At 36.5% G+C, this 24,601-nt stretch overlaps 1 protein-coding gene across 5 annotated transcripts in view; it reads right to left on the bottom strand.

Annotated features, from left to right (window-relative positions):
* Window positions 1–503: 503 nt before the first annotated feature.
* Window positions 504–24,601, bottom strand: part of ANO4 (anoctamin 4) — a 422,446-nt gene continuing 398,348 nt past the window's right edge. For all 5 annotated transcript variants that reach the window (XM_043562306.1, XM_043562307.1, XM_043562308.1 and 2 more), the window contains 5 exons: window positions 23,572–23,719; window positions 17,466–17,585; window positions 5,243–5,348; window positions 3,519–3,714; window positions 504–1,265 (listed from right to left, as the gene is read on the bottom strand). In XM_043562306.1, coding sequence (XP_043418241.1) covers window positions 3,523–3,714; window positions 5,243–5,348; window positions 17,466–17,585; window positions 23,572–23,719 — 566 coding nt within the window. In that variant the 3' untranslated portion in view covers window positions 504–1,265; window positions 3,519–3,522. The remainder of the gene's footprint in view (window positions 1,266–3,518; window positions 3,715–5,242; window positions 5,349–17,465; window positions 17,586–23,571; window positions 23,720–24,601) is intronic.

Here is a 24,601-nt window from a genome sequence, read left to right as displayed (position 1 = left end):
CATATCTAAACTAGGACAGTGTTTGATGGATCTGGTAATGGGAGCATTTCATCTCCTTAACTCACATAGGCAAGATGATAACATAGTTCAAGGGCAGGTTCTGCTCTCTTTAGAAAAGAGTTAACCACAACAGGCATTGTTTAGAAACCCCCCCCCCCCCCTTTTTTTTAAACAGATGTATGGCCTCTTCCAAAGATTAGCAGACCAAATTAATCAGGGCAATTAAAACATCATACGTAAGTGTCATTGGCTATATTTCATATTTCCTCAACAAAGTTATGTCAATGACATTTTCCAAGTTCTTCTGAGAGATCTCTAATTAGTTGGCTTGATATTCTAAAAAAGTAGCCTAGAAACAAGATGGAAAAAAAAAATGTACTCTGTCTGAAGTGATTTCTCAGGAGTGTGGGAGTAATAAACCTTCCTTTAAAGATCTCACTCTAATTTCTCTTATTCTATGAGAAAAAAATATGACAGAATTTCAGAAGACCCAACTGAAAATATTCCATGTGCATAAATTTATTTTAAATTTTATTGCATCACATTATACAAGCATTAAACATGGCTTCATGTTGATGACTATTTAAATGTGAAAATTTGTCATTCATGTCAGTACCCTTTGGCTATTTACAAGTAAGGAATTTCTATGTACTTTATATATCTCTGTATTTGTATGTACATATGTAAGAATACATGACTATACATATGTACACACAGAAATACATCTATGGCCATACACATAGCTATAGATATGTCATATATAATAATCTCCTCAGAAAGATCTGAAATTAAAAAAAAAGAAAAAGTTGTAAACAGGGTCTTGTCTGTATCGTTCAGTGACGTGGAAATTGGACCATATAATGACATTCTAGGAATGTGTGTCCAGGTGTCTGAATACCCTTATTAGCCCAGTGTCTGTAAAATTCACATGGGACAGAATGCAAAAAAGGTAGCAAACAGGCTGAAAAACAGGCCCAGTATACAAGTTCCCCTTGGTTTTAAAAACTTGAGAATGTAACTGCCCATGATGTGCATGCTTGCTTGGTCAAGAATGGTCTATGGATAGAGAGCAATTGTGTGCTGCAACGTGATTTCACAGCAGCATGATTTCCCAGGTAGTCCTTTAAGGGTGCTGACTCCCCTGCTGCTGCCAATGTCTGCGACATGCACTGCGGTTGCATTTTAGTCATTCACTTGAATGTGCTTTTGCACAGCTGGGAGAAGTAAACAGGTTTCAGGTCCTTGGCTTGGAAATGAACTGTTACCTAGAAAGAGGAAAGAAGGCATTGAAACCCCATGTACACACAATGGCTTAAGAACACGGTGTGCAATGGTTTATTTGTACTCACCATGAATCAAAGGCATTGAAAGAATTTGCAACCCCAAACCGAGTCAGGTATGGTATAAACATTATTGTGCCTGCTTTACAGATGAACAGACTGAGTCAGAAAGGCAGTCTGAAGCAAGGTGACATCCTGCCAACTGTTGGAGGAATAAGACAGACAAATACTATGCTTTCAAGTAAAAATTAGAAATGGCCTCTGGGGAGAAAGCAACCCATAATGATGAGGCCAGAAAAAACTCCCAATTGGTTACTAGCCTTATAGCCCAGTGCAGCCCCTAGAAGTGTAGGTAATGCCGCTTACTGCACCTTGGTCTTGGCTACTGGAGCTCCTGGGAGCAATTCTCTTCACTAATGTCTGCCTCCTACCCTAAACAAAGCCGTCTGGATAGTCAGCCATTTTCCTTTGAAGGCTGACCAGAGCCAGAGAAAAGGTGATCAGAATGGGGCTTGGAACAAATTCTAGAATCCCAGAGCGTTAAAACTGGATAGGCTCTTTTTTTATTTTTATTTTCTTTTTAAGTTCTTAAATTAAATTCTAGTTAGTTAACATACAGTGTAATATTAAAAACTGGATAGACTCTTAAAGTATTGTTCAGTCCAACTTCTTTACTTTTGTAAATGTGGAAATCAAATCCACATGAATATTCCATTCCAGGTTGTACAGAGAATGGAAAAGCCAGGTCTAGAATCTGGTGGAGCATAACACAACGTTTAACAATACAAATCCCGTATAGTATTCGGTAGCACTTTATTGTTTCCTACATGTCTCACATACATTGCCTTATTTGAGCTGCATATTAGTTCTGTCAAATAAACAGGCTCAGAAAAAGTAGGCAATTTTCCCAAAGTCGCATAGTCAGATGGCAAATCTAGGAAATGGCAAAATTATTACGTTGCAAAAAATGTCTTACTTTTAGTGAAACCAAGACCTACTTTGGAATTGAGGGAGGGGCATTGTTCAATATCTATATACTATTATCCTTGTGGGCCTGGGGTCTGGGTGATTTCCTCTAAGTCCACCTTCATATCCAACTCAAAATAACCTCCTAGACTCTTAACACAGATCTGGGGCAACACAACTTCACTAGCTGAACAACAAATATCCCTGTAGATATTGTCTACATCGTAATCAATATGAAAAATGAAAAACATACTTTTTTTTCCCCTGTATATCTCATTTTTCTTTGGAGGCAAAATTTTGAAAAATATTTTCAAAGTTAGTCTTCAAACAAGTGGAAGGGGAGAAATGAGGGTGAGGAAGGCAAAAGAAATGCTATAATATTAGATTTACAGAGTACCAAAACTGAGAGCTCATCTAATCATTTCATTTGTGAGGAAACTGAGGCCCAGAGGTGAACTGAGTTGTCCAAGGACACACAGCCAATAATTGACTTACCTGAGAGAAGGTCCCAGGAAAACTTCCTGATAAGATATGTGAAAACATTATGAAACTGTCTTACAATGCTTTTAGCCTTAATCCACCTCCTTTATTCACTGAATTGCATTTAATGGGTGCCATGTGCTTAATGCTATACTAACTAGTTGGAAGAATAAAATTACCATCCATAAAGATACCATTCCTAAAGACGCTTACAATTGTGCTGGGGAAGCCTGATAACTATTTGAAAATCATAAATCATACAGTTCAATATATAGGTCAATACACGTAGTAATGATGCCATAACCGGAGAAGTTTCTAAGAAGTGAATCTCAGCAGGCTGGTAAGTCTGGGAAAAACTTACTAGAGGGTATGGTGTGACATGGACCATCCTGGAAGGAAACAATAAGTGGGTGATGGAGGGAGGGCCATCTTGGGTGAGATAAAAAGGTGACTTTAATATCTCCAAGGCAACAGGACTCTTTTCTGTTGAAAGAGAACTGCCAAACAGGAGTAGAAGGCAGAAAAGGTTTATTTCAGGGAATAAGAAGGCCAAGTCATAAAGACCTTGACTACCAGGCCAAGAGTGTCATGGAGGTAGAGAAGAGTTGCAGGAATTATGTGCAAATGGAAGATAAAGTTAAATTGTGCAATTAAGAAATAAGCTGGCTTGAGAAGCTTCTAAGGAGTTTGACTCATGTCAGTAGAATGATGGCAAGCTTTGATTCAAGGAGTTTAAAGCACTAACTTCAACCCAAGGAGAGGTTTCAGACCATGAGCACACCTCTCACCTACCTGGTCATGGCCACTCATTGTGGTGTGCTTTTCCATTTTTCTTCCTCTCCTTTCGTTCCTTCTGGAGACGCTCCAGTTCTGCTTCGTACATCATCTCTTGAATCAAGTATTTCTCTCTTCTCATTCGATCCCTTAGATCTTTTGGGAGGTCTGGGATCAGATATGAAATGAGGTGCTTTATACAAAACACGAGATGCTAAAAACATAAAGGAGAATACAACAAGTTAGGTTTATTGCCCATCCTTAGTGGAAAGAGCTCTGGGAATTGGTGCAAGAATGCCTCTCACTCCAGGGACATGGAGCCTCTCAAGTGTCTGGAAAGTGGAATGAGGTCAAGGGAAGTGTGTGTGAGGAAAGACAACCATAGGGATAGGTGAGGACCGAACTTGGTCTGATGAGACTTCATAGGGAATGAGAAAAGGAATAAGGAAAGAATGTGGAGAACTAGTGGTCAGAGAATGCAAAGGAGAGCCAGAAGTACATACACTGTGGAATCAGAAAACCTAGGGTTGAATCTTGGCTCTGTAGCTTTTATTACTTACGAGCTGTTTGTTTAGCTGAGAATAAGTCACTCTGAGCTTCAATTTACTCATGTGTAAGATGGGCATTATTGTGAAAATTATAAGAAAATGTTGCAAATACAAATTTCTAAATTTGCTTTGCAAATTTTAATTGTAAGAATTATCAGTAGGCCTAAGGGAAGTGATCATTTCAGGAAGAAACTTTTTTCCGGTAAACTGCCACAAATTCTTTACCTGACTTACTAATAGCGGAAACTCTAGAATCACTGTCATTTCTATTTGCCTATATGAGGATTATCAGTAAAGTACCAGATGATAATTTAAAGGCTTTCATAATTCTAAAGTATTAAAAACTTTAAAGAGGGACTGAGTCATTGATAAGTGAATTCCCAGGGAAGAACAACTTGTCTTCTCTTAGTTTCCTGGAGTGAAGAAAAAAACAAATGAAAAAGAGGTATAGGAAACTTCCAGTCCAAGCCAAGAGGCAGTCTTGGTTTTTCTTTAATCTGGCTTTTAACATATACAAATGGGTATCAAATTTCCACTTATAAGTATAGTCATAGAAATACAAATGATTTGGGGCATCTGGGTGGCTCAGTCGGTTAAGTGTCTGACTTCGGCTCAGGTCATGATCTCACCATTTATGAGTTCGAGCCCCATGTTGGGCTTTGTGCTGACAGCTCAGAGCCTGGAGTCTGCTTCGGATTCTGTGTCTCCCTCTCTCTCTCTGCCCCTCAGTCCAAGTAATGAATACTTATTTGTGTCTTAAATATAATGTCATGATGACACACAACCAGAGGTAACCACTTGTATAATACCCAGTTCAATGTTTTCCAGACTATAGTCTTTGAACACCTACATCAGGAAGAATCATCTTGGAGAGCTTGTGAAAAGCAAATTACAGACCTGATGTATCTGAATCTCTGTGAGTAGTGATAATAAAACCTACAATTTTCCAACAATGGCCCTAGAGTATTAGGACTAATGATTTCTGGTTTATCCATTAACAATCAACAATGGACTTTCAATTATTTCTTGAACAACTCAAGGTAAAAAAGATTTAAAAAAGAGGCTATATAATATTACTCTAATACTTCTGGACATATGTAATCACATTGAAAGTTCTCACAGTTGCATTTATGCATTATTCTCAGTTACTTCATTATGGCAAAGGTAGTAAAGGAATTGGTTAAGAGAAGATACCTCAAACACAATGATAAAAGCCAATCGAGCTGCTAGGACGTGCCAGAACTGCAGTGTGTAGCCATAGGGCACCAGTGAATGAGGAGGGTCACGGTAGTCTCGGTATCTATAAATATATAGGAGAATGAATGTTACATTCCAAGCTATGATTTTCCTGACTCCCATATCTCATCCATTCCCACTATGTAGTCCTCATTCATGACAGATGGTTTAAAAAGTTTCTCTCTTCTAGACATTTGTCACTTTACTTGTCCATCCTTTCTTCTTTTGGTAAAAGAAGATCTCCTCTCCTCTGGGAAATTATCCATGTGGGTTAGGCAGGGTTCACCCCCTACCCTGACTCCAGCTCAAAAGATGATCAGTGAGAATCTTCACCAGGACTTCTGCTAGAATGGTCATTTAGCGAATTATCGCTACGTCCACAGAGGGTAAACGCCTGGAGCTGCTGCTGGCTATCACAGACTATGTGGAGAGAGCTTCTTTGAGAATGGTAATTTGAACAACTCAGAGCCAGGAGAGAGGCACTGTGTTGGTGGACACTGCTGGAGGCTTGAGATTTAGCCATTACTAATGTATCATTCTGCCAACCTCCCAGTTACCTGAACCAATGACTTTTTAAAAGTCAGTTTATACTGGATTTCTCCCACTTGACAATAGAGTCCTTCCCAACATATGCTCCGACTATAACTTATGAATCAGCATCAAATTCCACAAATATATGTTGAGTACCTACTAGAAGCAAGGCACTGGTCCTAAGAACTTAAATCCATGTAACTCCATTTTATCTTTGCCATTATCATTGCTGTAATGACAGGTGGGGAAACAGAAAAATGACTCTCAATATTACAGAGTTTTCATTAGTCTTGAGCCCAGTATTCTTTTCATTAGCTCTAGAAATGTGTAAAGATCTGGAAGTGCTAGTTCTTCTAACAGTTCTGTATGTAAACTTACCAAATTCCATTGTCTCAGTAAAAATTATGATCATCCAGACTCCTAACCTGGATAGTACCTAACCTCAAGATCAGCACTATCTTATGTGTGAGAATACAAGACAATTCCTATGCAGGGTATCTGTTCTTAAAATTAAGTATAATTGACAGATGATGTTATATTAGTTTATATTAGATGTTATATTGATTTGACAATTCTATACATTACTCAGTGCTCATCACAATAAGTATTGTCACCATTTGTCATCATACAATGTTATTAAACATTGACGATATTCCCTGTGCTGTACTTTTCATCACAGGATTTATTTATTTTGTAACTGGAGGTCTGTATCTCTTAATCTCCATTATCTATCCTATCCACCACCCCTCTGACAATCAGCAGTTTGTTCTCTGTGTTTAAGAGTCTGGTTTTTTGTTCATTTGTTTTGCTTTTTAAATTCCATGTATAAGTGAAATCATATGATATTTATCTTTTTCTGACTTATTTCACCTAGCATAATACCGTCTACGTCCATCTATGTTGCCGCAAATGGCAAGATCTTATTCTTTTTGTGGCTGATATTCCATTATACACATATAAACCACCTCTTCTTTCACCGTTTATCTATCGGTAGATACTTGGGTTGCTTCCATACCTTAGCTATTGTGAATAATGCTTCAATAAATATGGGAGTGCATGTATTTTTGTTGAATCTGCATTTTCATTTTCTTTAGGTAAATACATAGTAGTAGAATTACTGGATTATATCATATATCTAATTTTTTGAGGAACCTCCATAATGTTTCCCACAGTGATTGCACCAATTTACATTCCCACTAACAGTGCATGTGGATTCTCTTTTCTCCACATCCTCCGCCAACACTTGTTGTCTTTTTGATACTAGCCATTCTGGCTGATGTGAGGTGGTATCTCATTGTGATTTTGTTGTATTTCCCTGATAATTAGTACTATCTGTTGGCCACTGGTGTGTCTTCTTTGGGGAAAATGGCTATTCAGGTACTCTATTTTTTAATATGATTGTTTTCTGGTGTTGAGTTACAGAAATTCTTTATATATTTTGGATATTAACCCCTTATCAGCTGTATCAATTGCAAATATCCACTCCCATTTACTAGGTTGCCTTTTAGTTTTGTTGATGATTTCTTTTGCTGTGCAGAAGCTTTTTATTTTGGTGTAGTCCCACTACTTTATTTTTGCTTTTGTTTCCCTTGCCTGAGGACACCTACCCATAAATATTTTGCTATTCCTGATGTCCAAGAGAATACTGCCCATGTTTTCCTCTAGGATTTTTATAGTTTCCAGTCTTACATTTAGGTCTTTAAAGCATTCTGAATTTATTTTTGTGTATGGTATAAGAAAGTGGTCCAGGGCACCTGGGTGGCTCAGTTGGTTGAGTGTCTGACTCTTGATTTCAGCTCAGGTCATGATCCCAGTGTTGTGGGATCAAGCCCTCCATCAGGCTCCGTGCTGAGCATGGAGCCTGCTTAAGATAATCTCTCTCTCTCTCTCTCTCTCTCTCTCTCTCTCTCTCCCCCACCCCTTCTGCCCCCTTTCCCCTGCTCACACTCACACTCTTTAAAAAAAAAAGTAGTCCAGTTTTATTCTTTTGCATGTAGCTGTCCAATTTTCCCAACACCATTTGTTGAAAGGACTACCTTTTCCCTATTGTATATCTTGTCCCCTTTTTCATAGATTGACCATATAGGTGTGGGTTTACTTCTGGACTGTCTATCATGTTCCATTGATCTATGTGTCTATTTTTGTTCTATGCAGAATATCTTTTTTTTCCAGAACCATATCATTTTATTCATAAATTTAATCATTTATAAACACATTTGGGCAGATTTGTTCATGAATTTCCTCATATTCATGTTGGCTTCCTGCACACTTTGGCGGCTCCATAATCTTTCCTTTTTTTAAATTTAAATATATTAAATTTATTGTCAAATTGGTTTCCATACAACACTCAGTGCTCATCCCAAAAGATGTATGCAGAATATCTTTGAAAAGAAGCAAAGACTACAAAAATGAGCTGTCACTATTATCACAATTATCATATTAATTATCATTACTGTCTATGGTATATAATAATGTATTACAATTGTTTTGTCAGTAAAATTATGTTTATGATGAGTATCTGGTGCTGAACTTAAGAATGAATCTACTAGTGCCTTCAAGCTGTTGGCTCTCTCTGTAATGATGAGGATTGGTCATTGTCTAAAACACCTTTTTTCTAATATATGATTACATAAATGGTTTCTGTCAAAGGTCCAATTTATTGGGGACTAAAAGTTTGCATGGACTAGTCTTTCTAGAAGAAAAATGGCAGTATGCTTTTTATTATACATATGGTTGATTATTAGACAAAAGTATATTTATAAAAGGAGGGAAACTGAATTGTTTCAAGAATCACCCTAACTCCTTAAACCTTTTACACAACAGCATTTGCTAAAACAAAATTCTTTTCAGAACCCACTGCTCCCCTTCCTATTTATGCCTCTGTTCTGCTCTTAACTGGTGCCCTTCATTGTGACTGCTCTATCTCCTAGCTTCTCAGACCTTGTTCAGCTTTTCATTTGAGGAATCTTACTAAATCTTTTTCTCCCCATATCTCTTGTAAATTCATTGTGTGGAAAATTATGGTTTTCCCTTGACTGTTCCCCAAACCACAATATAGATGTATCATTCTTAAATTTCTGCTACAAGTTTGGTAGTATTAAGTGAATTCATTTATACATCAAATATAACCATTCATTAAATATAAGCATGAAAACTAGAAAGATGAAATACTTTTTTATGACCCAAAGATGATTATCAAACATGACTATTTATAAAATTGTACATATATGCAAGTAGTTTTACCCCACCCCCATTCTGCTGTTTTGTTTTCCATGGTTTCAGTTACCACATCCTCCCTACCACAGTCAGGAGGGAGAGGATCCTGTTGCTGACTATTGTCACAATGTCAACAGGAGCCTAATGCTAGGTCACAATGCCTATGTCATTTGCCTCAATTCATCTCATCACATAGGCATTTTTACTTCACATTATCACAAGAAGAATGGCAAGTACAATGTTGTATTTTCATAGAGACCACATTCACATAATTTTTCTTACAGTATATTGTGATAATTGCTATTAGTTTTCCATCTTACTGTGACAAATTTATAAATTAAACTTTCTCATGTATGTATGTATATATAGGAAAAACATAGTGTATATAGGGTTTGGTACCATCCACAATTTCAGGCATCCATTTGGGTCTTGGAATGTATCTCCCTCAGATAAGGGATGACTACTGCAATATGCAAAAATGAAAACACTTGTTTTTAGGTGGTGGTCTTAAATTTTAATTTGTAGATTTTTATATTTTAAAAATGAACATTCCTTACATTTTTAATATTTAGAAAACACTTATACTCTTGGCTATGGTGAGTTGGGAATATTTGAAGTAATTTCTATATAGAGATCCAGTTGTTGAGAATATGCATCTATTTGCTCTGCCTCTGTCTAGGATACATCCATTTGTGGATCTATCACAGAGCTCTGCTAATATGTGTCCAAAGGATTGCGATGTTCCTACATTGGCACTTAACTTCTGATTCTTGTTCTTAGGACCTACGAAATTTTTAAAAGTTTCACTTTTCAGAAGCAGCAGGTTTCTGGCCTTCCTACTCTTTTAAGCTATTGTATCACAGTCAAGTTTCTCTCTAGAAAATTCCTTATTGCTACCCTAAGGCAATTAAGATGCAGTGGTGCTAATGAATTTGGCTGTCATCTGCTTCACTGCCCACAGCTATCTCCAAAACTCTGTACTGGAAAGCACACTGAAACCAAGTTGGGGTCTGCCTGACTTTATGATCTTGGGAAATTCAGGAAGCTTCTCTAGACATCAGTTTTCCCTGGTAACACAATTAGGGTCTCTTTATCTCACCAGGCCCTAATATTTTGGATTCTCCCTCTTTTCTGGTATGAGTTTGCCGATGACTGTTTCAAGGGGAGCTCTCAGTTGATGTGCCAGCCTACTCCTGATCCCACTGGTCTTTTCAATGAGGCAGAGATCTGAGAGATGCTCAGATGTCATTTGTGCCCCATGTCTCTGTTTTTTGATGTAGTGCTGTTTATTTGATTTGCCAAATGACAGACTACATGTTTACTTGTGCAAAGAAAACACTTTCCTGGCCCTGCTGTAGAAACAGACAGAAAGCCAAGTTTCAAAACCAATTCAATCAATGTTTTACTGCTCTAATCTTAATTTAGTATCTTCAAAGACATTAAGTGGTCCAGGAGCATTAATGTTTGGAGGAATTTTTTTGAGTGAGTCACAGTTGTTTTCAGAAAGTAACACTTGTAATTTCTTGGCTTCAGTTTTACATGTGGGAAAGGCAGGATGTTCCCTTTTGACAAGTTAGTGCATTCTGTAAAGCTGCTTTTGTTTCTCAGGAAATGGATTATTGGCTTGCAAGCATATTTTTTTTCCTAGTGCCAGGTATAGTTAATTCGTTCCCATTTTTTAAAAATGTAAAAATGTATGTACATTTGAAAGAATGATAGTGAACTTCATGTAACCCCATCCAAGGTAAGACCTAGAGCATGGTCAGGGGCTTACAAATGCCTCATTGTCAATCCCAGACACCCTGAAAGGTAACTGCTATTTAATTTTCTTCTTTTCTCTATAGTTATACTACTTGCTCAAGTGTTCCTAAATAAAACAGTGCTTAGTTTTCGTCTGCTTTGAACTCTGTATAAATGAAATCATATAGTGTTATTTTGTGATTATATCTTTAATTGAGTTCTCAATTCTATTCCATTTTCTATTTGATTCTGTGACACCACTACACTAATTACTAAAATTTTATACTATTTCTAATGTAAAGTACATCTCCCCTTCATTATTCAAAAGTATCTTGACTATTCTTCATCCTTTGCGTTTCCATATAACACTATTTTTGACATTAGGTGCACAGAATTGTTCCACTCCTAGATCTCAATTTATAAGTAAACTCATTGGCCCATTTGTGTTTTTTCTATATTTATTTAATACCTTAATAATATGATGAACTCTCATAAATCCACCATGCAACACAAGACTTAAAATATTATCAGGAACTTATCTTACCCTCTGTATTCCTCCTTTTCCTCATCCCCTTGCTTTCCTTATCCTGAATTTTATTCTTATCATTAACAACTGTTTGTATGTATATTCATTCATTCATAATTGTCTGAATATTATACTGTTTAGTTTTGGTATTGAATTTTCTAGAAAGGATAGTATACTGTATGCAGTCTTCTGAGGCTTTTTTTTTCTTTTTTTACTACCATGGCTACTAAGATTCATCCATGCTGTTGCCTATTTATTTCCATTGCTATAAAACAGACCCTAGTATGAATATATTGTGGTTGTTCTATGTAGTGCATGTTTAGATATATTCTCACATATTGGTCATTTCTTTATTTTCTTTCAACTTGTCTAACCATGTAAGTTGTGAAAAACAAAGCTCAAGTTTATTAAGTTTGGATAAAAGTACTTCTACATTCCATTCTGGGTTCACCTTTTTTTATTATGAAAAATTATTTTTTCCTATAATGAGAACTTTTAAGATCTACTCTTCTAGCAAATTTCAGATTTGAAATACAGTATTATTAACTATGGTCACCATGCTGTGTATTACATCTCAAGATTTATTTTATAACTGGAAGTTTGTATCTTTTGACTATGTTCACAAATTTTGCTTTGGTAATTACCAATATGTTCTTTGTATGAGTTTGAGTTTTTTGTTTTGTTTTGATTCTACATATAAGTGAGATCATACAGTATTTGTTTTTCCCTATATGACTTACTTAATTTAGCATAATGTCCTCAGGGTTCATCCATGGTATCCATAAAAGTCAGGATTTCCTTCTATTTTATGGCTGAAGAATATTCTTGTGTGTATATGTGTGTATCACATTTTCTTTACTCATTCATTCATGAATGGGCACTTAGGTTGTTTCTGCATTTCAGTATTGTCTTGACTATGCTTCAATAAATGTGAGGGAACAGGTGTCTTTTTGAGTTAGTGTTTGGATAATACTTGGAAGAAGAATTGCTGGATCATATGAATTTCTATTTTTTGTTTTTTGAGGAACCTCCATACTATTTCCATAGTAGCTGTACCAATTTACATTCTCACCGGCCCAGTGCACAAGGGTTCCTTTTCCTATACAAGCATTCCAAAACTTATTAGAATGGCTATTATTAAAAAGACAACTGTGAAGTGCTATCTCATTGTGGTTTGGCTTACATTTCCCTGATCGTTAGTGATGTTGACTGGCTTTTCATGTACCTTTTGGCCAGCTGTATGTATTCTCCAGAAAAATGTCTATTTAGGTTCTCTACCCATTTTTAAGTTGAATTGTTCATTTTTTCCATTGTATGTGTTCTTTGTATATTTTGGATATTACCCCCTTATCAGATATGATTGGCAAATATTTTTCCAGTAAGCAGGTTGTCTTTTCATGTTGTTGATGATTTCCTTTGCTGTGAAGAAGCTTTCAGTTTGATTTATTCCCACTTATTTATTTTTGCTTTTGTTGCCTTTGCTTTTGATGTCAGATTCAAGAAATCACCACCACAACCAATGTCAAATAGCTTAATGCCTATGTTTTCTTCTAAGAGTTACATTGTTTCGGGTCTTATGTTCAAAGCTTTAATCTATTTTGAGTTAATTTTTATGTATGATGTAAGATGTTTGCCCAGTTTCATTCTTCAACATGGGGATGTCCAGTTTTCCCAACACCATTTATTGAAGAGACCGTCCTTTCTCCATTGTCAATTCTTGGCTCTGTTAGAAATTAATTATGCATGGGCTTATTTCTGGGTTCTCTGTTCTGTTAATCTATATGTGACTGCTTTATGACAGTACCATACTGTTTTGATTACTATAGCTTTACAACATAGTTTGAAATCAGGAACATGATGCCTCCATTTTTGTTTTTCTTTCTCAAGATTGCTTTGGATATTTGAGGTCTTTGTGGTTCTGTGCAAATTTTAGGATTGTTTTTTCTATTTCTGTGAAAAATGCTATTGGAATTAGGAATTGCACTGACTCTATAGATTAATTTGGGTAGTATGGACATTTTAACAATTCTTTAAAAAATTTTTTTTTTTACATTTAAATTCAAGTTAGTTAACATATAGTGTATTCTTGGCTTTAGCAGTAGAACCCAGTGATTCATCTCTTATATATGAGACCCAGTGCTCACCCCAACAAGTGCCCACTACCCATTTAACACATCCACCTACTACCTCTTCTCCAGCAACCCTGTTTGTTCTCTGTATTTAAGAGTCTTTTATTGTTTGCCTCCCTCTCTGTTTATATCTTATTTTTCCTTCTCTTCCCCTATGTTCATCTGCTGTGTCTCTCAAATTCCACATAGGAGTGAAATCATATATCTGTCTTTCTCTGATTTATTTTGCTTAGCTTAATACACTCTAAATCCATCCTTACTGTTACAAATGGCCAGATGCCATTCTTTTTCATTGCTGAGTAGCATTCCATTGTGTGTGTGCGTGCACGTGTATACCACATCTTCTTTATTCATCAGTTGATGGACATCTGAACTCTGCATAATTTGGCTATTGTTGATAGTGCAGCTATAAACACTGGGGGTGCATGTGCCCCTTCAAATCAGCATTTTTGTGTCCTTTAGATCAATACCCAGTTGTGCAACTGAAAAGATGCTCAACAACACTCATCATCATGGAAAAAGAAATCAAAACCATAATGAGATACCACCTCACACTTGTCAGAATGGCAAAAAATAACAACTCAGGAAACAACAGATGTTGGTAAGGTTGTGGAGAAAGGGGAACCCTTTGGACTTTGGTGGGAATGCAAATAGTGCAGCCACTCTAGAAAACAGTATGGAGTTTCCTCAAAAAATTAAAAATAGAACTATCCTAAAAATTGTTCTAAGCCATGAGCACAGATTATCTTTCCAATTATTTATATCTTCTATTTCTTTTATCATTGTCTTACAGTTTTTAGTATACAGGTAGGTATTTTACCTCCCTGGTTAAATTTATTCCTCGATACTTTATTCTTTTTGATGCAATGTAAATGGAATTGTTTTCTTAATTTCTCTGATAGTTTGTTGTTAGTGTATAGAAAAACAAATGATTTCTGTGTATTGATATTGTATCCTACAAATTTACTTAATGTTTGTTAGTTCTAGCATTTTTCTGCTGGAGTCTTAGGGTTGTCTATATATAATATAATGTCATCTGCAAATAATGATAATTTTACTTTATTTCCCATTTGGACGCATTTTACATCTTTTTCTTATCTAACTGCTCTAGTTAGGACCTACAATACTATGTTGGATAAAAGTGGCTAGACTGGGCATCCTTGTATTGCTCCTGATCTTAGATGAAAAGCTGTTAGCTTTTTGCCATTAAGTATGACATAGCCATGGGCTTGTCATATATCGTCTTTATTATTATGTTGAGGTACATTTCTTCTATACTCAGGTTGTTGAGAGTTGTTATTGTGAAAGGACGTTGAATTTTGTCAAATGATTCATCTGTTGAGATGATCATATCATTTTTATATTTTATTTTGTTAATGTGGCATATCACATTGATTGGTGGATGTGGAATCACCATCCTTGCATTCCTGGAATAAATCATTGATCATGGTGTGTGGTCCTTCTAATGTATTGTTGAATTCAGTTTACTAATATTTTGTTGAAGAATTTTACACTTATATTCACCATGGATATTAGCCTGTAATTTATTTCCTTGAGGTGTCCTTGCCTGGTTTTGGAATTAGGGTAATGCCAGCCATGTAAAATGAGTTTGGAGGGGTTTCCTCCTTTTCTAGTGTTCGGAAGATTTTGAGAATTGGTATTAATTCTTAGAATGTGTGGTAGAACTCATCAGTGAAGCTGTCTGGTCCTGGACTTTTGTTTGTTGTGAGTTTTTTTTTTACTGATTCAATCTCTTTACTAGTAATTGGTATGTTCCAATTTCTTGTTTCTTCTCAATTTGGTCTTGGTAGTTTGTATGTTTCAAGAAATTTGTCCATTTCTTCCAGGTTGTCAAATTGTTGGTGTATAATTGTTCACTGGTCTCTTATGATCCATTGTTCTGTAGTGTCAGTTATAATGTATCTTGTTCCAGTTTTTTCCCCAGTCTTCTTTTTCTTGGTGAGTCTAGCTAAATGTTTGTCAATGTTGTCAATTTATTTATATTTTCAAGGAAGCACCTCCTGGTTTTATTGATCTTCTCTATTTGTTTTTAGTTTCATTTTTCCTCTGATCTTTGTTACTTTTTCCCTTCTACTAACTTGGGTCTTCATTTGTTCTTTTTTTTTTTTTAGTTCCTTGAGGTATAGTTAGGTTGTTTGAGGGTTTTCTTATTACTTGAGGTAGGCATTTAGTGCTATGAACTTCCCTCTTAGGATTGTTTTTGCTGCATTCCGTATGTTTTGGTATGTTGTAATAACTTCCAAATGTCTCAAGCTCTGTCTGATTACTCCTTGAATTCTTCTTTGATTCATTAGATGTTTAGTAGGATGTTTAATCTCCACATACTTGTGATTTTTTTCCAGTTTTTTTCTTGTAATTTATCATTTATACCGTTGGGGTCAGAAAAGATGCTTGATGTGATTTCAATCTTAAATTTATTAAACTTGTTTTGTGGCATAACATGATCTGTCCTGGAGAATGTCTCATGTGCACTTGAGAAGGATGTATTCTGATGCTTTTGGATGGAAAGTTGTACATATGTCTGTAACATGTTGTCTGGGCCAATGTTACTTTATTGATTTTCTGCATGGATGATTTATCATTGATGTAAGTGGGGTATTAAAGTTCCCTACTATGGGTGAATTGCTATGCATTTTTCCCTTAGATTTATTAATATTTGTTTTATATATTAGGTACCCCTTTGTTGGGTACATTGGGAGAAATGTTGTATCTTCTTGTTGGATTGACTGACCCCTTTATCATTATGTAATGATCTTCTTTCGAAAGTCTATATTTAGAACAGACAATATATCCCAACTTTCATTAGGTTTTTATTTGCATGTGATTATCTTTTTCCATCCCTTTACATTCAGTCTGTTTGTGTCCTTACATCAGAAGTGAGCAGCGAATAGATAGGTCTTGTCTTTTTATCCATTCAGCCATTCTATGTCTTTTGATTGAACAATTTATTTGTATTTAAAGTAGTTACTGATAGGTATGTACTTACTGCCATTTGTTAATTATTTTCTGGCTGTTTTGTAGTTACTCTCTGTTCATTTCTTTTCCAGCTCTCTCCCTTTATGATCTGATGGCATTTTTTTAGTGGTATGCTTATATTTCTTACTCTTTCTCTTTTGTGTATCTATATATTTTTTGCTTTGTGGTTACCACAACCGTGGTATATGCTGTTACATATAATAACAGCCTATTTTAAGTTGATAATTATTAAAACTTGATCACGTTCTAAAGCTCTACATTTTTGTTCTCCCCCTAACATTTTGTTTTTCATGTCACAATTTCTATATTTTATGTATCTCTTAACTGATTATTGTAGTTGTAAGTATTTTTACTACTTTTGTCTTTTAACCTCATACTAGCTTTATAAGTGATCATTCCTCTTTTTTTCCTATATATTTACCCGTGAGATTTATACTTTCAACTGTTTCCTTGTTACTAATTAGCACCCCTTCATTTCAACTTAAAGAAGTCCCTTTACCATTTCTTGTTAGGCTGGTCTAATGGTGATGAACTCCTTTCCGTTTTGCTTGTCTGGAAAACTCTTTATCTCTCCTTCAATTTTGAAGGACATTGTTGCTGGGCAGGGCATTCTTGGTTGGCAGATATGTTCCTTTCAGCACTTTGAATATATCATGTCACTCCCTTCTGGCCTATAAAATTTCTCCTGAGAAATCTGATAGTTTTACGGGGGTTTCCCTTGTATATAACAAGTTGCTTTTCTCTTCCTGCTTTTAATATTCTTGTCTTTAACTTTTGACCCTTTCATTATAATGTCTTGGCGTGGGTCTCTTTGGGTTCTCTTGTTTGGCTTCCTGGATCTGGACATCTCGGTTCCACCCCAGAGATTCTGTTTTAATCTTCTAGGTCACAGCCCTGGTCAAGAGGAGTTTTAAAATTCTCCAGTGGATGTTAATGCATGATCAAGATTGAGAACCACTGCTTTAAACTGCTCAGTCAGAAAGGACTGTCTGAGCAAAACCTCCCCATGGTAGAGTCAGCACAGGTTAGGCTGAGTGCTCACCTGCAGTACTTGAGAGGAGTCCCCGAGAACTCACTGCCATCAGACTCAGGCTCAGATCGGTTCTCAAAGTCAGAAATTCGAAACACAGATAAGCTGGCATTCACATAGCCAACCATGCACCTGAAAGAGAAAACAAATGCTATAATTAGATCTCTGATCACTTCTGCATCCAATTCAATAAAGGCTCTACTTCCTAGAAGCTCTTGCACTTATAAATGCCTTTAGCTGGCTCTGCCTTGTCACAAGCACTCAGGGCACACCGAAAAATCCTGGGTATGTGAAATCAGGAACAAGTCATTCTTTTATTCTAGTACTTTTTGTTCAAAATCATCATATAAAGCATCACTGCACCAATCACTACTTCAGAGAAATAGGTGAAAGACAGCATTGCATAATCAGTACAAATTATAGGCAAGTCACTGCTTCTTTCCTTGATGATATAAACACACATGCACATATAAACACATTCCTTTATTAATGAATATCTATATTCTCTCATAATGTCATGAATGTGACTTGTGTGACCATGACTCCCTCCCAACTCACATCCCTTGCTACAGTCATGATAGACTACATTCTCTGTCATGCTTTTGTTCAGGTTGTCTTTTCTATTGGGATTCCCTATTCATTTCTTTATAAGTGGAAATAGTGCTCCTTTTCCAATGACCAACTGAAATGGCACGCTTTCTGGGAAGATGTCCTAATCCTGGCCAAAAAGCTCATTCCCTCCTCTGTATGGTGCTGCACTTAACTTCACCATTACCATACAGCTTGTGCTAGAGTTGGCCGCATACATGTAGGTCTTCTTTAGATTGTAGTTGTTTTTGGAGAACAGGTGTCCTAGGTATTTTTGTTTCCTAGGATGGTCTTATGTAGTGTAGGAATCCAGTAAATACCAAATTCAATTGATTTCATATGGGCATATAGACTACTGCCTATACACTGCAGGGATAATAAGCTTCTTGAGGACACAGCTTCCATTCTGTACTGGGAGTTAGTATATTATAATACTAAAAACTTGGATTAGAGGGTCATATTGTAGCTCTTCTGCTTTCTAGTCATGCAAATTCAGCAAGTTATGTAACTTCCTTAGACAACCACAGGGCCTACCTAATAGGGTCATTGTGGGGATTAAATGAAATGATACCTGTAAAGCAAGTGTGACAGAGTGCTTAACCTATAGCAAGATCTTAATTAAGTGTGAATGGCTATTATGAATTTTATTTATTTATTTTTACCTTGCAGGAGGTCAACAAATAATTATTAATTTAATGAGTAAATCATAGCTTTCAAATTCCCTTCATTAACTTGTCTGGCATGATTACTCCAAGCTGCTGAACACCGAACCAAAACAATGACACAAACACAGTACTGAGACCACATGAGTTCTGTATGTTGTCTTGCTCAAGACAAATCACTGGGGTTTGATCATGGCCTTAAAAAAATGAAGCAAGCAAAAAGACCCATTTGTCAAGTCACTCATGGATGAAACAAATGGTCAGTGGGTGTGTAACATGCCTTAATCCAACTGGCAGGAGGTCTCCCCTACAACTCATCAGAAGGACAATTTGGAACTGCCTAGAACATGACATGAAAGAAAATTAGTGCCTTGATTATTAGCTGTCACAGAGAGGGAGCCAGCTTTTGTGAGCTATAGAATATAGCAGAGTCTTCTCAAGACCCAAACAGTGAGAAAGGAAAGTTCCTCTGGAAACTGGCAGAAAACAGACCCAACACTGAAATGAAATATTTACAACCCCTCCTGTACTCTTTCTTATCTCCCAAAGCAGCCCTGTGGCTTTATTAAGATTAAAGCTGCAGTTTGATGGCTGCTCTGTCCAAAAACTCAATTGAGAAAAGTCTAAATTTAAATAAAATACTGGTCTCATGGACAATACCCAGCCTTCAAAATAAAGAGGCTATATCTTTGAACTATTTATTAAGCATATTCATGTATTGCCAGTCATAAATCCAAGTTGACAATATGCCTTTGGTGGTTCTGTACTCCTGTGTATAAAGCATCACACATGGACACAGTCCGTGTGTGTGTGTGTGTGTACACACACACACACACACACACACACACACACATATATATACACACACCTAGTTATCAGCTGTGTAAGTCTCCCTTCCATATCCTTTCCATAATCAGGGAAGAAGAGGGACTGCTAATACTGAACTGGCTAGGCATTTCTCGAAGTCTTTTCACTGTGGTAGAATCTTCGCTATTGTCCATAATAAGTAGTTGAGGCAGTCATCAAATCAGGGAAATGAGATTTCCCACAGTTCACTGTATGAAGTTTAGCCAGTGGCATTCATGTGTCAACTCAGTAACCTACTGTTACAGCAGGGAGGCCACAGGCAGTGGCAGATCCCATCTGTCCCTGTTTGCTAGCAGGAGATCTCTATACCCTCACTGTGACACACTACCAGTTGCCAGTTAGAGGAACAATGAAGCACTGACGTTCAGGCAGAGGTAAGAGATACAGAGAGGAAGGTATCAGACAAAGAGTTTCTGTGAATATAAAATAATGAAGTTAATTTTCTTAAGGGGTTGGTAGATGGCCTCTGAAGGTACTTCCAAAAAAGGAGATTCAGAAAATATCTTACGTAAGGGTAGCATTATTTAAATTAGGATGCATACCTCTTCCAAGTAACTTCTGCAAAGAACACATTCATTTAAATGTGAGAATAATGGTTTTAAAACCATTCATGACTAATTGTTTCAATCCTTTACTACAAGGAAAAAGATGAGCGAGTAGTAATCACTAATCATCAGTTTTAAGGGAAAGAACAGAACCAGAAATTGACTCTTGAGTTTGTAGATTCCTGACCAAAATTACTGCAGAGTATCTTTGAGTTTTGCTATTCATTTGCCTTTGAGGTTTTACATATAGTGACACAAATGGCATGGGGATAGGACTCAAATGATGAAAAAGCTAGGAGAAATCAGATCTGGTTTACGCATTTAAAGTCAAATGTGCCTTATTGATAAATGACAAATTTATATATTAACTTATCTATAGATACTTAGGCTAATGAGATGATGACAGAAGAAAGTGGAATTCTGACTTATTGCAATAAAAATGCCAGACATTATGAAAAAGGAAGATTCAATCTCTGTACAGTAGGCTTTATGTTTTTAAATACAACTTTGCAATTGGTTATGATGTTGATCTATTGGATTATAATTTGCAAAAATATCTTGCAAACTAAGTAATGTATTTATGATTCATTCTGTGACAATTTGAGAATTATGTCCTTGATCAAGTCTCTAACTCCTTATGTACACTATTTATACATGAAAATCAGCTTTGGTTTAGATCACTAAATCAGATCTATACCTCACAATAGTCCTAAGGCCTGCATATATCTTTAGAGAATGTTCCACAAGTCTAGCCTGATAACAACAGTAATTAGTTTCTCACATTCAATGGATGGGTAGGGGAGCTCAAAATGGTTATTTGTGCTATTTGAAAATAATTTTAGTTGGTTAAAATTTAGTTCTGATTAACAGAACAATTTTATAGTATACAACTTCAACGGTGCTTTGTAATTTCTGTCCTCTGATGCATACCTGGAGGAGATTTTAGTTCTCTAAGCACTTTTCTAAAAAGGTTTATATGAAGATCTCTTGAAAGAGACAGTGACTTCATTTTACAAACCATAAACAATCTGAGCAGGGGCATTGGTCCAGGAATCCACCTACTGTAGGCTGTAGTCAAAAGGAAGGAATTTCTTGAGAGCAGAGATGAAATATTTGAAACATTCTCGTGTACCCACTGTGTGGAGAACATTGCCTCAAATTATGGCATTCCTTTCATGTTCAGATCTGGCTAGAAAAGGAGAATATCTTCCCCTCTATGCCACTGAAGATGCATTCCCTGAACACTCATGACAGTGGGAAGACTGCGGTTGGAGAGCACATCCAGGGAGAAGTTGAGATATCCTGTCATAGGGACAAGGGGCATGTGAACTGAGTGACTCTGGATATATGCATGAAATTATCCTTGGGGAAGCCAGGGAAAGCTGAAAAAATGGTGAGAATTCGGAGAAAGGTAGTTGGTTTGGTTGCAGTACTTTTGATTTAGAGTAAGTTTCAGTTGAAAGATGGCATTTCTACAGATGCATTAAATCATAATAAGAAATTGGACATACTACCTCAAAAGCCTTAACATTCTAAATTTTGACAATGCTGCTCCCCTATTAGTTAAATCATTTCTAAAGAATTTTTATCAGGAAAAAAACTTAAAAAGGATAATAGAGTAGTTGGTGGGGCAGAAAATAAGATTCATGAAGAAATGAATACAAATGCAACTATTTGAAAACAAGAAAAATGACCAATGGATTAGAAGATAGAAGGTAGATCTATAAATATTGAAAGTGGCAGAAGACTCATAAGTGAAAGAGAAAAGTTATTTATAAAAAATAGCTCAGGGGAGCCTAAGAAAACTGAAACAAGGAGGCTATTAGGGAAATTTTAAACCCCATGAACACTGTCTTAAATCTAAATTGTCAACATTCTAAAGCTTTGATTCACTATCATAACTGTACATATATGTTTCCACTTTATTTTTGGGCTCCCCCAAACCAAGACAGGTTTCATTCTATTTGGGGGTGGAAAAGAATTTAAATAACCATTGGAATGTAAACCCCTGGGAGTTCTCTCCTGTTAGATGAGCTGATTGACAATTTATTGGCAATGGCCCTGAGGGCTGTTTTGTTCAGGATGGAGAGCACTGTATGAGTCTAGGCTTTGCCTTCATGTGGGTTCTCATAGGTACTCTGCCTTGATATTCTGGACTTAACCTCTAATCTCTTTCTGCTCTTCAAAGTGAGGGTAATAATGCATGTCCCACTCCTAGGGTTGTTTTGAGAGTCAAATGCAAAACAGATGGGAAAGTGGTTTAAACAAAGGCAAGTTTTTCCAGGCTCAGTCAAGCAGAGAATGTTGGCATCAGTTACAATTAGAAAGAGTATGTGAGTAGTACAACATAAGTCTTTAAATCTCTTAAAATGGGATGGCATGTTCACTTAAAGTTGCTAGATAATTAGTGTCTAATGTCCACATGGTTATTATAGTAAAGAACTTTATAGAAGCTTCTTCAAATAGCTGGAATGTAGGTTTTATTACATTCAGCTGTCCATGCCTTAGAGTACTTATGTAGGATTAATAATGAAATTGGACCTAGACCAGGGGTGCATAAATTTGGCTGACTTGATTTGGTGGCACTTTACTCCTTGGGGCTAATTGAATCACAGTGGCTATACAGGATTAGTTTAGTTCTGAAAGTAAACCCAAAGGTAGGGCTGCCTGTGCAGGTAATCATAGCCCATGTGGGATGACTTCTGGGGCATTGAAAAGACTCCCAAACATATCCTACTCTGACCTACAAACCTCTAAATTCTACAATTAGAATTGATTATTTTTACTCTAGCCAAACAGGTATTTTTCTCCCACTAAAGTATGTTAAGAAATCTAGGGGCATGCTATAATTTTGCCTGGGCTTTACCTGACGAGAAATACCCAGAAAGCCCTGACTTTTGGGAATCACTTAGGTGATGCCATAGAATTGAATCTGCCTGGGATCATATATACATTGGTTAGGTCAGTAGCCAGGAAGGATTACTTATTCTACAAATACTTATTGAGTATCTATAGGGTATTTATCATGTGGTTGTATATTTCCCATGTAGAATTTGTAGAATCTCCATATGATGATACAAGAGTAATCAGATTATAACTGTCCTCTTAAAATAAAAATGGTATAACTATACTATATCATGTGCTATTTTTTTGTCTACACACATTAGTATACCACACATTTCTCAGTTCATAGTGGGCACAGGTCATGGATAGGGGAAATGATTAATTGCTGCTCTCACACTGGATTCCACCTAGAACTTGTCTGACCTATATTGACCCCACCTCTTCAGGATGTGTTTTCTTTGGCTAAAAGCATCATCATAATTTCACCTCCCTCCCCCACTCCCCACCATTCTAATCCTGGGTTACTCCAGTGCAGAAGCTTCTGTCTGAGTGAACCAGCATCACACAGTGCATAGGAAATGGGATTTCATGATAGTTTTATGACAAACTTACTTTTGTCCAGCTTCTCCTTGACCTGCACAAGGTCCATACTTATAAGCATACACCAAGCGAGGAATAAAGTCAGATGTTATTGCTATGACAAATGCATTTGTAATAACAGAGAGAATTCCAATGCCTTCAAGAATTCCATACCAAATTCCTATTCAAGGAGAAGTGTTATATTAGTTCCAGACATAACAGTAGAGATAACAAACACAAAAAACAACTGGGGTAAGTAATTTCAATAGTCCTTTCCATGGATCCTTACATCCCAAATACTGGCACTTGTAACCAACAGTAAGAATTTGTACTTGCAAATATCTTGTCACTGAAGGAGTTCCTGTGGAAGTACTAATGTTCATCACTTAACAACTCAGTCAGGATTAGACTTAAGTCAGAGAGTTCTGGTCAATGATGAGGCACCAATATGCTAGCCAGTAAGATGGGCACTCACACTGTCAAGCCAATACCAGCCTGGGAGCTCCCGAAGCATGCTGACATCTGTGTGGGCCCAGTCCCTGTTGCATTGGCCCAGGGTAGGTGCTCACTGAATGTGTGTTTGTTTCATATGGAAGTTAAAGAACACTGTGAGCCAAGTGTATCCACATTCAATTCTCTTCTGTACACATTGGCTAAGTGCCTGCTGCCTCTGTACTAAGAACTGGATGCAGAAATGAATCAAAGGTGGTCTCTGACCCCAGGCAGTTCTCAAGAGGCTGCATCTGATTCAACTCAGCTTTTCTCATCAAAGACCAAAGGCCATCTGTCTTTAGAAAAACTGGATCATGATTTCTGTGACTAAGGCAAACGTTTAGGGGAAGGGTAAAACAAAGTAAAGCAAATGGAGGATTACTTTAAAAAGGATGTAAGTGATAAGTCAATATTTTAGATTCCAAGTTCTTAAGATAGAAATAACCAAACTGAGAATCTATTTAAGCACAAATTCTCTAGTACCAGAAATAATAAATTTCTGAAAAGGTAGCTTTACTTGTCTAATGTTATTTAAAGCTAACATAATTATGCTCTTGCAAGAATTATTAAG

The sequence above is a fragment of the Prionailurus bengalensis genome, chromosome B4 (genome assembly GCF_016509475.1).
Source record: "Prionailurus bengalensis isolate Pbe53 chromosome B4, Fcat_Pben_1.1_paternal_pri, whole genome shotgun sequence".
Taxonomy (NCBI): Eukaryota; Metazoa; Chordata; class Mammalia; order Carnivora; family Felidae; genus Prionailurus; species Prionailurus bengalensis.
This window is presented reverse-complemented; position numbering and strand designations above follow the sequence as displayed.